Genomic DNA, 15,040 nt, shown 5'->3' with positions numbered 1-15,040 from the left:
CAGACACACGGAACCATTCTGAAGCAGCATTTCCCGTGTGTCACCTTACACCTGCATGAAGTCCCCTTGACTTCAGGGGTGAAGCTTTTTGCAAGACCAGGGACTATGCCTGCTCTGCAAGAGCAGGGCAGCAAACAATATAAAGGACCCTTAACAAATACTGGAGATGTGACCAGCCCTAAGATGCTTTACAATGATGCTTCTGCCACTATTACATTTCCAGGCTCCCATTGCTCTCTGTCTTCCAGGGCATCACCATCTTCCAGCTAGACTACTGCATCCTCCTCCTCTATAACCTGCCTGGCACCCACCTCTGCACTCGGGTTCTTTTCAAACACTGTTGCTAAAATAAGCTCTCCTGGCCCATCATTCTGAACACATCACTCTCTTCCCTGAACCCTTCAAATGGCTACCTGTTGTCCACTGCATCCAATCCAAGCTTATTGTAATCACCTTTAGAACTTTTCCCACCCTCTCCCATTTCTACTTTCACTCATGTATCTCATCCCATCTCCCCCTCCACTCTGCCTACAATACCAGCCTCGATCACTCCTTTGCCTTCTTCTCTACAGTGAAAGGACGGTCCTTGCAAAAGCAGCATTTCCTAGATTCCAAGGCCAGAAGGGACCACTGTGATCATCTAGTTTCACCTCCCGTATAACACTTCCCTTGAGCCCCTTTTGCACGGATCACCCTCCCTAACTATAGCCTGTCAAGCCGCTGCCCTCTCCTCCTTCAAATCCCTTCTTAAGAACCACATGATGTCAATAGGATTTGCCAGCTGACCATGACTACGCAGGTGGCCAGTAGAGATTACTCATATATTTCTTTAATTTCCAACAATCTCTCTCCCATTACTTCCTGATGTATGTTACAGCCCCCTATAGTGTTTTGTCTTCATTTAAATCCTAATTCTGCAAAGAGCTCTGTGCTGATGAAACTCAGCATGCACAGAGACCCACTGACTTCAGCAACACTCTACAAAAGGGTCTTCCTGCAGTTTGTTGCGGGATCATGGTCTTAGTTTATAAGATCTTCAGCGAGAACTGTCTCTTCTTATGTTTTGTATGGTGCTTAGTACAATGGGGCTCTAATGCTGATATGGGACTCTGGGCTCTACTGTAATACAGATAACAGCAATAACAACAATAATGAAATAGTGACACGGATTATCTAATTTCTACTACAAAGCCAAATATGTATTTTGATAACAATTACACCTCAGTAATGTGTAGCCAAACTTACATGTATATGGTTAAAATCAGTACAAGTGGAGTTCAATTGTTTCAATTAAGCTGAAGTCTCAAAATGCTCATCAAAGGTCCCTAAAATTTTCCCCATTGTACACTGTTCACCATTCTGTATTGTGCTCTAAGAAGTTTATATAGATTATCTCATGCCACCAAATCTATGGATGCCTGAAAAGGTTTTAATATTTTCCATTATTAAAACTCCTTGTCCAGAGAAGTAATAATGAGTGGTTGTGGCTGACTGAAAGACTTGACATTGCCTGTAAAACCTGAAATATCGGATCATACAGACCTCTGGGAAGTGCGACTGGAACTTGGGTTCCTGAGTGCAAATTCTCACGTTATTTTGTACAAATGGTTCTGGTTCTGCTGGGAAAGGCTCAGGAGTATATTCAGGAAAAGGCTCTTCTAAAATCCCTGGCGCTGGAATATCCTCTTGGAGAGTTGTGTTAGGATGAAAGCAACCGGGAGGGTGCTCCTCTAGGTTAATCTGGTATTTAAGCACTCCTCTACAGGAAACAAACCAACAAACAAACAAGACACTGAAACAGCTATTAAAATCAACAGACTTCTCTCAATTTGTAGAGCATTTTATAGGCCATCACAAAGCTGATCAAAGGCTGATATTCCACAAGTGTTTTTCCTTTGTTTTACCTTCAGGAGTTTGAATTAGCTTGAAATGCTCCAACAAACATCCCTCTGTCACTAGAGTGGAGCTTCTGCAACCCACCTGGCATTCCTGATACTACTTGAGGGTAAGAGAAACTGTGGAGGCCTCAGAGAGAAATTAAATAGTTGCATTTGCAATTCAGTCACACCAAAGCTATTTTCAGCCACATTCTCTGTGTTACACAAGCCCTCGTTTCAATGCAATCTTAAAGACAAGTGGCCTAACAATACCGCAGAATTATAAACTGCAGGGGGCACTCCCATCATTCAGGGTATTTCATGTTTGTGCATGACAGCATCATACATGAGCAACATCGTGCTTTTGAAAATCCATTTGTCAAATGAAAAAAGACATTATGACGAGGTGTTCACCCCACACTGGCCCTGAAGGAGTTAAGGAGACCCCAAAAGGGGCCAATTAATCTTCATAGTTGCACCTAAAGGGAGGCCAAGGGGTTTATGAATACTAATTGCTGGTGATGCCCAGCTCGGGGAGAAGCTGGGTAAGGAATATAAAGAGAGGAAGTCTTTAGTAGCAGGAGGCCACAAGGAAAGAGTCTGTAGTCACTCTCTGAGAGCAGAGAGGAGGGGAGGAGGGGGAAACCCAGGTAGGAAAATAAGCGCTGGGATCCTGGCCCAGGAAGCAAGATCAACTCCAGAGCAGTTGTGTGGCAAGAAAGCCTGAGAAGCCTGGGTTGGAAGAAGTCCAGGGAAACAATAAGAAAGTGGGGGTAGAGGAGGAGCCTGAGTTTCCCTACCAGTCACTGGGAAATTGCACAGCACTGTTGCAGGTGCCACCCAGACATCTGGTCTGGTGAGACTTTGATACCCTGGAAGGAGGCAGATTATATAGTGATCTAGCCAAAGGGCTGAATCACAAAGAGGGAGCACTGTGAAATATGGGAAGAGAGACCATTGCAGCCATGGACTGACTATTTGCAGGAGCCGCCATATGGGAAGAAAGCCACTATGCCATGCCTGGCCAGGAAGAGGAACTCTTGCAGTGAGTGGACCCCGTTACAGTCCTCCATCAAAGGTGTAGTACAAAGATCCTGGAGCACTGGGCCTGGTGCAGGACTTGAGGCCTGAACCCGAGGCTGTGAATCAAAGTCAGGCCATGTATTAAAGCAGACACTTGTAAGTTCACTGTTCGGTACATAAACTTGGCAAAGTTGCTGCTAGTGTACCAGGCACTAGATATATTATGTAAATATATTTCAGAAGGTTAGTACAGACACGCCACAATCTAGTACAAGATAACATGGTTTAACAGAATAATAGAGATGTTTCAGGATTGCAAGATGAGCAAGTGAGAATTTTCTGATGGGTCATATGACAAATTTCTGGTTTTGCAATTTCTACAAGTTAACTAATAAATAAGGGAGCTGAAACTGAAGTCACTGATTGAAGCCTACTAGTCATGGCTGGCAACATTCTGTACAACAGGTGCCACTGCCAGGGTGGCACTTTAGTGCTATGCTATGAATTCAGAAGCTCCTAAGCTGAACTGCAATTCCACTACACTGAATCTTCCACCTATTCAGTATTATTATCTCATTAATAACAATAATAAAAATACCTAGCTCTTATATAGTGCCTTTCATCCGTAGAGCTCAAAGCACTTTACAAAATAAGTCAGTATCATTACACCTTTTACTGATGGGGAAACTGAGGCAGATGAAGTGATTTGCTCCAGGTCTCCCAGCAGGACAATAAGAGAGCTGAGCATAAAACCCAGTTCTCCTGAGTCCCAGTTAAGTACTGTAGCCACTTGTCCACACTGCCTCTCTTGACAGCATGCTGTACTTACCTGTAAAATACATTCCAAAGGTTGGAAGACCCAACTGTAAAATTAGACTGGAAAAAAATAATAGACAATATCCTCAGGGAAGATTTGCAAGGAAAGGGTTTAGAATTTCCTCAGAAAAACATAGCAAACCTTTTTCCATTGTTAACTTCTGTGGGTTTGGTGACAATGTACAGGAAGAACAGAACCAGTGATATTTTTCTACCTTCTGCTCAATATTTGTACAGAAATTTTGTTTTTATCATCATCAATATTGGGACAGAACTAAATAGGCATAGCTCCATTGACACCAACTGAGAATCTGGCCAGTGTCATTATTATTATTTATGGTAGTGCTAAAGATGCCCTCAAAAAGATCAGAGCCTTACTGACCTAGACACTGTAAAACACATCATAAAATAGCAACAGCCCTGGAGAGCTTAAAACTAAAGCTGGTTGAACTGTGTCTGTCACAAGATACCCTTTTTTCAATTTGTAAAAAACTGCTGACATTGCTTAATTTTTGTGTTTTTCTCAAAAGATTTCATGCTTTTATTTTTTTTCAATTCTTAACCATTCCTAAAATGTTTTCAATAATCAAAATTTTATGTTTATCAAAAACAGCGCTGTTCCGTAAAGACAAATCTTATTTACCAAAAAACCCAGTCTTGGGTAAATCAAAATTGTTGTTAACTATTCTGATAACATTTGAAATAAAAATTCTGAACAAAAGAAATTGAAAAGGAATCACAATTTTTTTTTTAAATGGTTGGTTTAGAGTACTTCAAAAAGACTACAAATTTAAAAATATTCATTAAACTAATTTTGGCTATTTTGACTAGCTCTACTTACAATCTAAACAGACAATACAGACAAAAAGGAAAAATTCTGTAAAATGGTGAACTAAGGAACATTACCAAATTTTCCTCAGAGGACCCAGGATATCTGCAGCAGAACTGGGAACTGAACCCAAAATCCTGTGTCTCCTTAGGAAGAAGGCTACTCTTCCTCTCATAGGCCACTCTTCAAACTTCTCTATACAGAAACGCAATGCACAGCAAGTTGGGATGTAAATCTACTCCACACCAGCCTGCGACCCACTAAACAGCTATGGGGATCCTGTTGCACCACACAAAAAGCTCCATAGTGCACATCAAAATCCACTTCAGAATACCTCGTGCTCGGTAGCAGGGTTTAGATGGCCACTGGAATTACATCCCAGCATGCTGCACACTACGTCGCTATACAGACAAATCCCTCCCTCCCCGTACCGTTTAAAAGTTTATATATATACATATATCATATATAAATTGGTCACCTCTCATGTTATGTCAGGATTATAAAAACTCAATTTTGATAATACCGTTTTTGCTTTTATGCAGCGTAGCCCCAGCATTCACTGAAAATGGAATCTTAAACAATCAAGCTACAATACATCCACAACCACATGATATAAATGAAAGACTAACCCTGTTCTTTGAACGTTATACTTTTTGACACGTTGTGTCCAATACACAAGAGATTATCTACGAAAAGCAACACACAATCATGAATCATTGTCCAAAGGCACTTATTCTTTGGTAAACGATAAAAGCTATTACCATAGCTACAGCCACTGAGAAAGCTATGTGCTCTTTGATAAATCCAGTAGCACCACATTAGTCACTTCCCTCCCCTCCTCCAAACAATTTCCAATGAAGAATATATTTGAAACACAGGAAAATAAAACTTACAAACATGTCCCAGATTTAAGATCACCAGGCAGTATTTAATGAAGCATTTGCCATGAAGACATCATTCCAGCAAAGCACTTAAGCATGTGCTTCACTTCAATACATTAATTTAATTAATTACTTAATATTTAGTCCTACTGAAGTTGAGTTAGCGGCAATGATGTATGATTTATGTTTAGGGTTTTTTTTTTTGAGGATTATCTTGGCATCCTCTCTCTGGTGTCCCAGGTAGTTTAAGCTCTGGTACTTCTGGATCTGATCAAGGACAACGTATGGGTAGACTCTGAAGAATTCTTCACCCTGTAGGAGATGTCTAAGTCCTTTGACAACTATAGCAATATCACCAGGGTCAGATCCTCAGCTGGAGCAAATTGGCGTCGCTCCTTTAACTTCAGTGGAGCTAGCCCAATGGACACCAGCAGAAGAGCTGGCTCCAAATGTTTTAGTAATCCTTATGTTTGTAGAATAATGTCGTGAAAGCATCTGTTTTGTGTTTCCTATTGACTTTTTGCTATTGTTGGCTTAATACCAAAGCCTATTTAAAGTTTGGGGCATCTGTACATTAAGTAACTGAAATGCTTTGCAGGTCTTGTTGCAAAAAGTACCACAATAGCACATGCATTGATTATTAAGGCTAATTCTCTTCTTCCCCTGGGGTGAGGATGAAAGAAACAACAAACCATATATGACAGATGTTAGTCGTCTCACATAATGCGCTACTGGGAGGTGCTCAGATACTGTAGTGACGCAGGCAGTATAACAATATACATAGAATAGAACCAGGAAATACCCCCAGGAGAGGATCTGGGAGGAAAGGGCATGGGATATCCTAAAAAAATCCCCTTGCAGAATCTTCTCCAAATCATTCCAGCGGTGAGAAGAGGTTTGTCCTCTGAAGAATGACCTGCCATTCCCATGCAAATCTCAGACACCCTAGGACCCCTTGCCCATGCCTCTGCTCCTTGACAGTTCAGCTCCTTTGGAGTCATGCTGAGAGTCTTTCCTCCAGCTGCCAGTGCCCTGGGTGGTGGGGAGCAATCTTTAAACAGAGGATCCAGAATGAACGTGACTACAAAAAAATCCTAATGCAGTTCCTAGCAATGGTCCCCGCACACATCACTGCTGCCTGCTCCCTACTCAATTATACACACTATAACCCATAAAGGAACTTGAGCTGCTTACAGAGCTGCAGGCAGCACCTCATGAGAGTTGGGGACATCTTGAATAAAGACACCAGGGCAAGTACCTAATCTTACCAAAAGTGCAACAATGGAAGGAGGAGTGAGCCCTGCAAATTAATGGCAAAACTCCCACTGACTTCAGTGAGAGCAGGACTGGTCCTTGCATTTTAAGATCTCGTTCAAAAGCTGCCCACACAGGTTTTTCTGCATGGAATTCAGCTTTTCCACCTCAGAGAGAGGTAGGCCTCCATTGACTCCACTGAGATTTTTAGTTAGTAGCCTAGATGTTTCAGTCCTGATGCCTGCTCCATTATAATCTACCCTTTCAGGCTGGCTGCTAAGGATGCTGTGCAAAAAGACATTAGTTATCTGCTCCATCTAGCCTCAGGAATTAAGAACTGGTACCGGTAACTTTATTCAAAAAATCTTGCCAATGGTTAGGTGTGCTGATACCATAGCCTATCATGCTGACTAATATTGTCTCATTGTTTCCTTGTGTTCTCACTTGTCTGTGAATTAAAAAAAGAAAGCTTCGGTTTGAAATGTTTTTAGCTTCTTTTGTTACAAGTTACATCTACTATAACTGATGGAGGGTATTAAAATGTGTTCCTCTAGTTTTTAGTCTGTGTATGAGACAGCACTTTGTGCAGAGTCATTGTCACCAATTCCCTTGTATAACCAAGCAGGCTCAGTCCTGCAAGAACGGGGGTCTGCCCAGGGAACCACCTGCCTTTTATTCAGTGCGAGATGGAGGGGTCTTAGTTTGTCAGATTCCTCTGTTGGGTCTTTCCTAAAGCAACAGAGAAGGGGCGGGGGGGAGAACCTTTTAATAAAACACATGGAAAAGTCAGTAACCATGGTCCAATGTAAGAACCTGATACTTGAAAATCTTTTTTTTTAAATTCTCTAGATTTCAAGTGTACAGTGCTCTATTTAACCACTTGTAAAATCCAACAACTACTCATTGTTTACCTTCAGACCCTACAAAGAGAGACAAGATGAGTGAAGTAACATATTTTACTGGACCAACTTCTGTTAGTGAAAGAGACAAGGTTTCAACCTACATAGAGCTCCTCAGGTCTGGGAAAGGTACTCAGTTTCTCACACCAACACACCTCCTATATGTATTTAGCTGTGACTCTGAGTACCTTTTCCAGACCTTAAGAAGAGCTCTGTGCAGCTCAAAAGCTTGTCTATTTCTCATCTCACATCAGTCTAAATCAGGAGTAAATCCAGGGAAGTCAATGGACAAGGTCCTCAGCTGGTGCCAATGATGCAGCTGCTTTGATTCAAATGCAGCTGTGCTGATTTACGCCAGCTAAGGATCTGTTGCAAAGGAGTTGCATTGGTGTGAAAAACTCCACAGTCATTGGTGTGAGGGTCTGTGGGGATGGGACCAGAACCTGGGTCTGCAGGACAGGTGACACCTCCACGCCACTACCTGACAGCAATGGGAAACCTGTAGGTATCACCACATATTTCCCGTGGAGATAAAACCACAGGAAGTATCACCACAGAAGGCCGAACTGACTGCTTCCCTCATGGCCCCGATTGGTCCAGGCACATTATTTAAACCCAGGAGGAGTTCCAGGAAGCATATTTGCAATAAGGTTGACTTCCCTGCCAGCCACTGTGATGGATCTGCCTCCCTGCTAGCTCTCAGATCCTCGGCTCCAGGTTGGACCCTCGGCTTCCACCCTTGAACTCTGACTCTAAGCCCAGCCCCTGCTTTAGTACTTGGACTCTGACACCAGCTTTTACCCCGGCTTCATTATTGGGAGGCCAGCTCCAGCTTTTGACCTCTGTTTTGATACCTGGATGCTGACTGTGGCTTTGATCCTGGGCTTCAGTGCTTGAATTCTGACTCTGGCTACAGACCTGGCTTTGCCCTTTGAATGCTGGCTCCATCCTTGCCCGCTGACATCAGTACTAAAACCCCAGCCCCAGTCCCAAATTCCAGATATCACTCTTGGATTCTGACTCTGGAACCCCTGACTGAGACCCCTGGACTCTCGCTCTGGCAATTAGGACTGACTGTCCAAGCCCCCCGCTCTTAACACTTGTGCAGTCATTTATACCCAGAGAGAGAGAAATAACTGTTGTGGTTACAGCAATGGGGATGTGGAGAAAAGAGAGACAAAGGGAAGAGAGTAACTTCACTTCAGCCAGGGTGGTTCTGGGGGCAGAGTTAAACAAAATTTATTTTAGTTAACACCAGAATTTGGTGGAATGGACAAGGAGTGGGGTTTGGTTCAGGTTTTGACCCAGCTGTGTTCTAATCTGCTGTACCAAATGATGCTCCAACTACAACACAACCTTTACCTGAGCAATTGCCACTGTGAAATACTGACCAGCACAAGGTCATTTCAGAAAGATGCCACTTAGCTCCCTGCTTCAATGCCCTTCTTTGTGAGCTGTACCCTCCTCACTGTGCTTAAGGAACAGGGACAGTTTATTTTGTTACATACCCAGAAACGTGCACCAGCAGCAGCACGTAGAAGACAAAAAAAAGGCTGTGTGTGTACCAGAAGATATCGTAGTTCGAAAGCCTGCAAAGAATAAACTGTGGTTTAATGTTATTTTCAGATATTACACTCAGTCATCGCTAATTACAAGCAGCTCTGTGTATCTAGATGAAAATTACAAACATAGAAAAATTAAAATCCAGTTCAGTTATGGTCCAAAATCCAATTCAGTTATGTAAAAAATATACACACACACACACATTTGCCCACACTGAGTTGTTGGAAAGAAGGACAGGGGACTGGGTAGGCATGGAAGGGAGGGAAGGAGAGCAGGGACTAGGAGCACATGCAAGAAGCTAAGAAATGGGGACTAGCCTGTTTTCCCAGGTCTCTACACAGTCTTCTTCCCCACCCCTGCTGCCATAATGGCTCCCTGGCACCAAAATTCAGCCTATAATCACAGTGCTGCCACCAACACTGGCTCCCTCAGGCCACACCATTTGCCCTGATGCTCTTGTAGACATTTATATTTTAAAATATTGAAAGTAGCTATTTAAGCATTTTAAATACAAATGAGTTGTCGTGGGAAGTAGGTAACAAGGTGTGTGGAGGGGAGGCAGTCAGAGAGTCGAGGAAGAGGGGAGAAGGACTGAAGCAGGTGCAGGTAGCCATGGTGCACAAGCAGGGAACTAGGGCAAAGGGCAACAGGAGGGAAAATATGAAGATACTTCAGGAGTTCGAGTTGACATACAGAGAGGGTGTTCTGGAATCCAGGGCACATAAAGGTAAACTGCAGGGAACAAGCAGTGTCACATAAGTGCAGGGAGTGCAGGACAAATGGGAAGAAGGACTTCCTTCTACTGATGATTTTAAAAACCAGGGAAATTCTCCCCACATAAAAAACTCTGTGAACTGTCACTTAACTTTATTCCTTTCTCCATGAATACAATCATCACTCAAAAAACCCTAGGAACTCACTATTTAAGGAAATATTCACCCATAAGCTACCTATCTTCACAAATACACAACACAGCACATTCCAACCCCACACAGCAGCACAACATATTCTCTTCCAATACAAACCCTTATCCCCACCCACAATACAAATCAAAAATAAAATCAAACACGATCTTAACTTTGACTATATAATTTCAGAAGCTATTATTAAGACATTGCAAACATATACTATGTCCCTCTCTGAAATATCTTTGTCTCCTTTTACCTAGACAGCTTATATCTGGAACATTGCCTAAAAATAAACATTATTTCTTTTTACTAAATCAGAACTTTTTTGCTATTGAAAACATATCAGACTGCTTCTTATCTACTATCTGTGATTCAAAAAAGACATTTATCAAAATCTAATTTCCGAGAAATCAGAGTTCTTGAAAACCTCAGTTCAAAATGTATGTTTAATTTCTATTTTGAGAAACTGTCCTTGGTATGTGGGTGGGTGTAGATTGGCATTGGAAGGAAATGTGTATGTGATGGTTTATAAGATAATAATGTGAATGACTATTGTTATACGTTATTGAGAAAATAGCTTGTGTGTGGGTGGTTGGAGCTTATTTAGGAAGCCCTGAATAAGTGGCATCCTATATTTTAGTGACTGAGTTCATGGAAAAGGCCCTGGAATAACTTTAACTTTTAACTGGAACACATTTTAGCATTTTTCTGCATGTTTTATTACATTTTATAATAATTCAAACTCCCTCCTAGCAAATGGTTCTTGAATGAAAAATGGTGAGTTGCTACACAAGCTGGTGCTGAGCTATTGCATGGAAGAACAACAATTTAAAAAAATTAAGATTTTTCAAGAAGTGTATTCAGCTGGTTTTGTTCTCAAATTCATATGTCAGAAACTGCTTTTCCATTTCACCTCAAATTTGTATCAAGCCTTTACTTACTGCAAACATAGAGACAGCATGAAAGAAAGTGGAAAGAGTTTTCAGGAGAAGACAGAGAGGAGATGAACGAGCAGATTGGACTACAGGAGGAGAAACGGGCTTAGACACAAAAGGCAGCTGCAGAGCTGTGGTATGCCTGAAGAAAAGAAACTTGATCTTTATACAGAAGAGGAGATGCCACTGTAATGAATCTAGAAGAAGACACATTGTTGGAGCACTAGGAGAGGAAAATGAGTTTTTGATGGGAGTGGAGTTTTAGGGAGGGGAGACTGAAGGGTAGGAGGTTGCCATAGTCAAAACGGGATATAACTAGTACATAGTCTTGGAAACAGGGAAACCTTTGTTGCCTGGATCAGGAACAGTTTTAAATTTTTATCATAGTAATTTCACTATTTCCAAGAATGTTTGCATTGCATATCTCTTTTTTTTATTATTATCAACAAATGCTACTGTTATTTCATAATTTATGTTGGTCTTGGAGAAAACAGACTTTTGCTTTTGGAAAAGCCTTGCAGAGCTGTATCAGCATGAAGTGATCATTTAGCTTTTCCACCTTTTATGAAATGGGTTTGGCTTTGGAGGTGTAGTAGGGCAGGACCGGGGCTCAACCCTCCTACATGGGGGGTGGAGGGGAGCCGCACCGGCTCACCACACTCCGTCGGCCTGGGGCCCGCCCCTTGCTGGGGGTGCTGAGGGAACTGGCAACAGTTAGTAGAAGGCCCCGGTCCTGTCAGTCGGGCTGGGCACGAAGCCAAGCGTCTATATAGGCCCAGGCCCTTGGGCAGGGCGGGGCAACACACACAGTTAGGCTCAGGCCTTGCAGCAGGGCTGAGCGAGAGACAACAGTATATATAAGCCCAGGCCCTTGGGTAGGGCGGGGCAACACACAGTTAGGGTCAGGCCTTGCAGCAGGGCTGAGCGATAAGGCAACCACTGTAGATGGTCTCCTCAGGCAAAAGGCAGGGGGAGTCTGCCACCCTTAAAGGGGTGGCAGGGGGAACGCAGGCCCTCCCACTCCACTGCGTTCCAGCCCGGGGCCCTAGCAGCGGTCAACGCCGCTGACGGTCAGTGGGGGATCCTGACCGAAACACATTGACATGGGCTTAGGCGAGTCTGCAGCCGGACGAGAGTCGGCTGCCCCCGGGCCACTTCCAACCTCCCCCTCACTGGGTACCTGCCCTTCGCCAGCGTCATCCAGGGGTCCCAAACCATGGGTTCCTCAGCAGGTTCGGCGGTGGGAGGTCCAGTCCACTCCTCAGGGTACCGGGATTCGGGCGGTCCGGTCCAGTCCTCAGGGTACCGGGCTCCAGGCAGTCCGGTCCAGTCCTCAGGGTACCGGGCTCCAGGCAGTCCGGTCCAGTCCTCAGGGTACCGGGCTCCAGGCGGTCCGGTCCAGTCCTCCACAGGACCGAGCGTCAGAGGGCTCGCTGGCTTCTCTGGGTACTGGCCCCAGGGGAGGTCAGGCCAGTACCCCTCCAGATACCGGGCGCGGGGTAAGCCGGGCCCAGCAGGAGCTCGGGCCTCAGCATCTGCCTTCTCTGGCAGCCTCCTCCTAACTGAGGGCTGGGGCCAGGCTTTTGTACTTCCTGCCCCGCCCCTTGACTTCCTGGGGGCGGGGACAGGCGGAGGGGGGCTTGGACTTCCGGTCCCGCCCCTTGACTTCTGGGGGGCGGGGACAGGCGGCAGGGCCTCCGCCCGGGGCCACAGCTTCTCTGGCCTATTCCCTTCAGGAGCCGTGGGGAAGGGGGGCCCCCTTGCTACAGGAGGCAAAGCCTTTAGTACAGCTTACATCCTGCCCAATTACCCTGAGATCTTATCTTGAGTCTAGTAGCACTGCAGTCTAATCCTGCTCAAATTCAGTGCTTCTGTAGCTCCATCTGGGGCTGCCAGTTCCTCAGGTCCTGATTCAGGAAAGCATCCGTGTTTAGGAAAGATTCTTAAGTACATACTCAATTGTTTCCTTACTCAGGGCCTAACAATAATAATAATAGCTAGCTAAGACATGCCGGTTCAGCACTGTAACTTACATATGCCTAACTGACATAATTGGGATTAATCTCTCCTGCTTTGAGTTAGGCACATCTGTAAGTACCTTGTTGAATGGAGATCTAAAACCCCAATTCTGCAAACACTTGATTTCTGATCCTGCAAAAACAGTAATCTACTCAAGTGAGTACTCAATAAGGACAGCTACATGAGCAAAAGTTATGCATGTGCTTAAGTGTTTGCTGGATCAGGGCCTAAGGCTATGAAGGCTCCCAAACTCAATCCTGCAGGGTGTGAAGCAATCTGACACTTAAGTTGTTGGAGCAGGCACTTTATGGCATTAAGCCACTGATGTTCACAAGGACTCTGCGCTGAAAATGGGACATAGTTCCCTGCTCATTTTCTCTCTAGACTAGACATCTCCATTAATAATGTTACCTGAGGCTGTGACCAAGAATTATTGTGTTCAGTTATGAAATATGGTACCCAGAATTCTTAATATCCTCTTAAAAAGACACTAAGTCAACTAAATGGCACATTTCTATCTGAAATATTTTGTAACACCCAGGAATGAATGAAGAAAAACTATATTAACCTCTGATTTTTCCAGTAGTTTATTTACTTTGCACATTTGACAGCACTTAGTTTCACTGGTACCACTGTACAGTCAGTTTCCTGTGTTGCTTGTGTGGATCTTTCACAGAGTGACAGGTAGGGTGACCAGACAGCAACCGTGAAAAATCGGGACGGGGTGAGAGGTAATAGGCGTCTATGTAAGACAAAGCCCCAAATATCAGGACTGTCCCTATAAAATCAGGACATCTGGTCACCCTAGTGACAGGGAAGAGTAAAATTGTCTAGATTTCAAGTTGACCGTGTCCCTTAAATAAATCTACGCTCTGAAAACATCATCAATTTGCATATTTATTGTACAAATATTGATTCCAAAACTTAATGTGCTAGTTCACCTACAAGTCAGAACAAGAAATGGAACAAGATATTTGATATTTTTCTTCCATTTATATAATGCCTGTTACATATCATTGTACTTGCTCTGTATTCCTTCTAATCTGCGGCAGAATATGATTCCTCAGACTGTGAAGTTCAACGTAATAATCAGATTAAGTCTTACCTGATAGCATATGTAGAAGCTGTGCACATCAGGAATAAAACTAACACCATCAGGACCCCAGTCAGCCCTGGAACTGCAACATAAACACACATAGATTTAAAATTGTATTAGGAAAAGGTATACTCACCTTTTGTGACCATTTAAAGTGCTGGTCTGTAGTAGGAACACAAATCATATATTGATCAAAATGATTTATTTGATTTGTGTAATTTATTTATTTTTAAGAACCAATTTTCTAAAGAAACATAGTTTCAGAGAATTTTGTGCAAAACTCTGCTATTCTCCATCTGGAGAGGGGAGAATATGTTTTCTTCCTTGCATTAGTCCATGTATATACAGATACATCTAAAATTCACAATTTACTGTTCACTCCTCCTCTTGTACCCCCTTTGCACCATGAACCAGCTGGATCTCAGCAGGTACCTTTCTAACTGCACAGGCTTTCAGTTTGCTATAAAGGCTGGTTTTATAATAGCTTTTGAAATCTCTTTCAAAGCTAGTTACTTGAAGAACATTTCCATTTTAATTTCGAGTGTTATATTTTTTTTTTAAATGTACAGCTCTCCAAAACAGCACAATTAAAAAATTGGTCATAGAAAGAGAATTTCAAGCAAATCAACTGCAATGCCAGCTGTTGTTAAGATCATTTGCAGACCCATTTTACTCTGAAATGGGAAAAGTGCTGCAATTAGTCTTCATGACATAGTATAACGTTTGAAGTTGTTGACTGTAGAACAAAACCTGCGAGGACGAGCTTCAGTCAGCATTCCAGAGTGATAGGACAAAGACTTTAATTGCCTACATTAATGCTGGCATCTGATTTTCAAAGTTGGTGGCCTAAGAATTATGTATGATGAGCAAATACTTAAAAACCATGAAGAGTTACATGCGAATATTTTACCTCTTGAAGAATGCAAACCATTCAGGGTTT

The 15,040-nt window shown here is 43.1% G+C and overlaps 1 protein-coding gene across 2 annotated transcripts in view; it reads right to left on the bottom strand.

Annotated features, from left to right (window-relative positions):
* NOX4 (NADPH oxidase 4) overlaps positions 1 to 15,040 on the bottom strand; it is a 181,158-nt gene that overhangs the window by 130,952 nt on the left and 35,166 nt on the right. For both annotated transcript variants that reach the window (XM_032768741.1, XM_032768743.1), the window contains exons 7-9: positions 14,110 to 14,182; positions 9,088 to 9,168; positions 1,543 to 1,759 (exon numbers count right to left, since the gene is read on the bottom strand). In XM_032768741.1, the coding sequence (XP_032624632.1) occupies positions 1,543 to 1,759; positions 9,088 to 9,168; positions 14,110 to 14,182 (371 nt within the window). The remainder of the gene's footprint in view (positions 1 to 1,542; positions 1,760 to 9,087; positions 9,169 to 14,109; positions 14,183 to 15,040) is intronic.

This window comes from Chelonoidis abingdonii, chromosome 1 (genome assembly GCF_003597395.2).
Source record: "Chelonoidis abingdonii isolate Lonesome George chromosome 1, CheloAbing_2.0, whole genome shotgun sequence".
Lineage (NCBI taxonomy): Eukaryota > Metazoa > Chordata > Testudines > Testudinidae > Chelonoidis > Chelonoidis abingdonii.
This window is presented reverse-complemented; position numbering and strand designations above follow the sequence as displayed.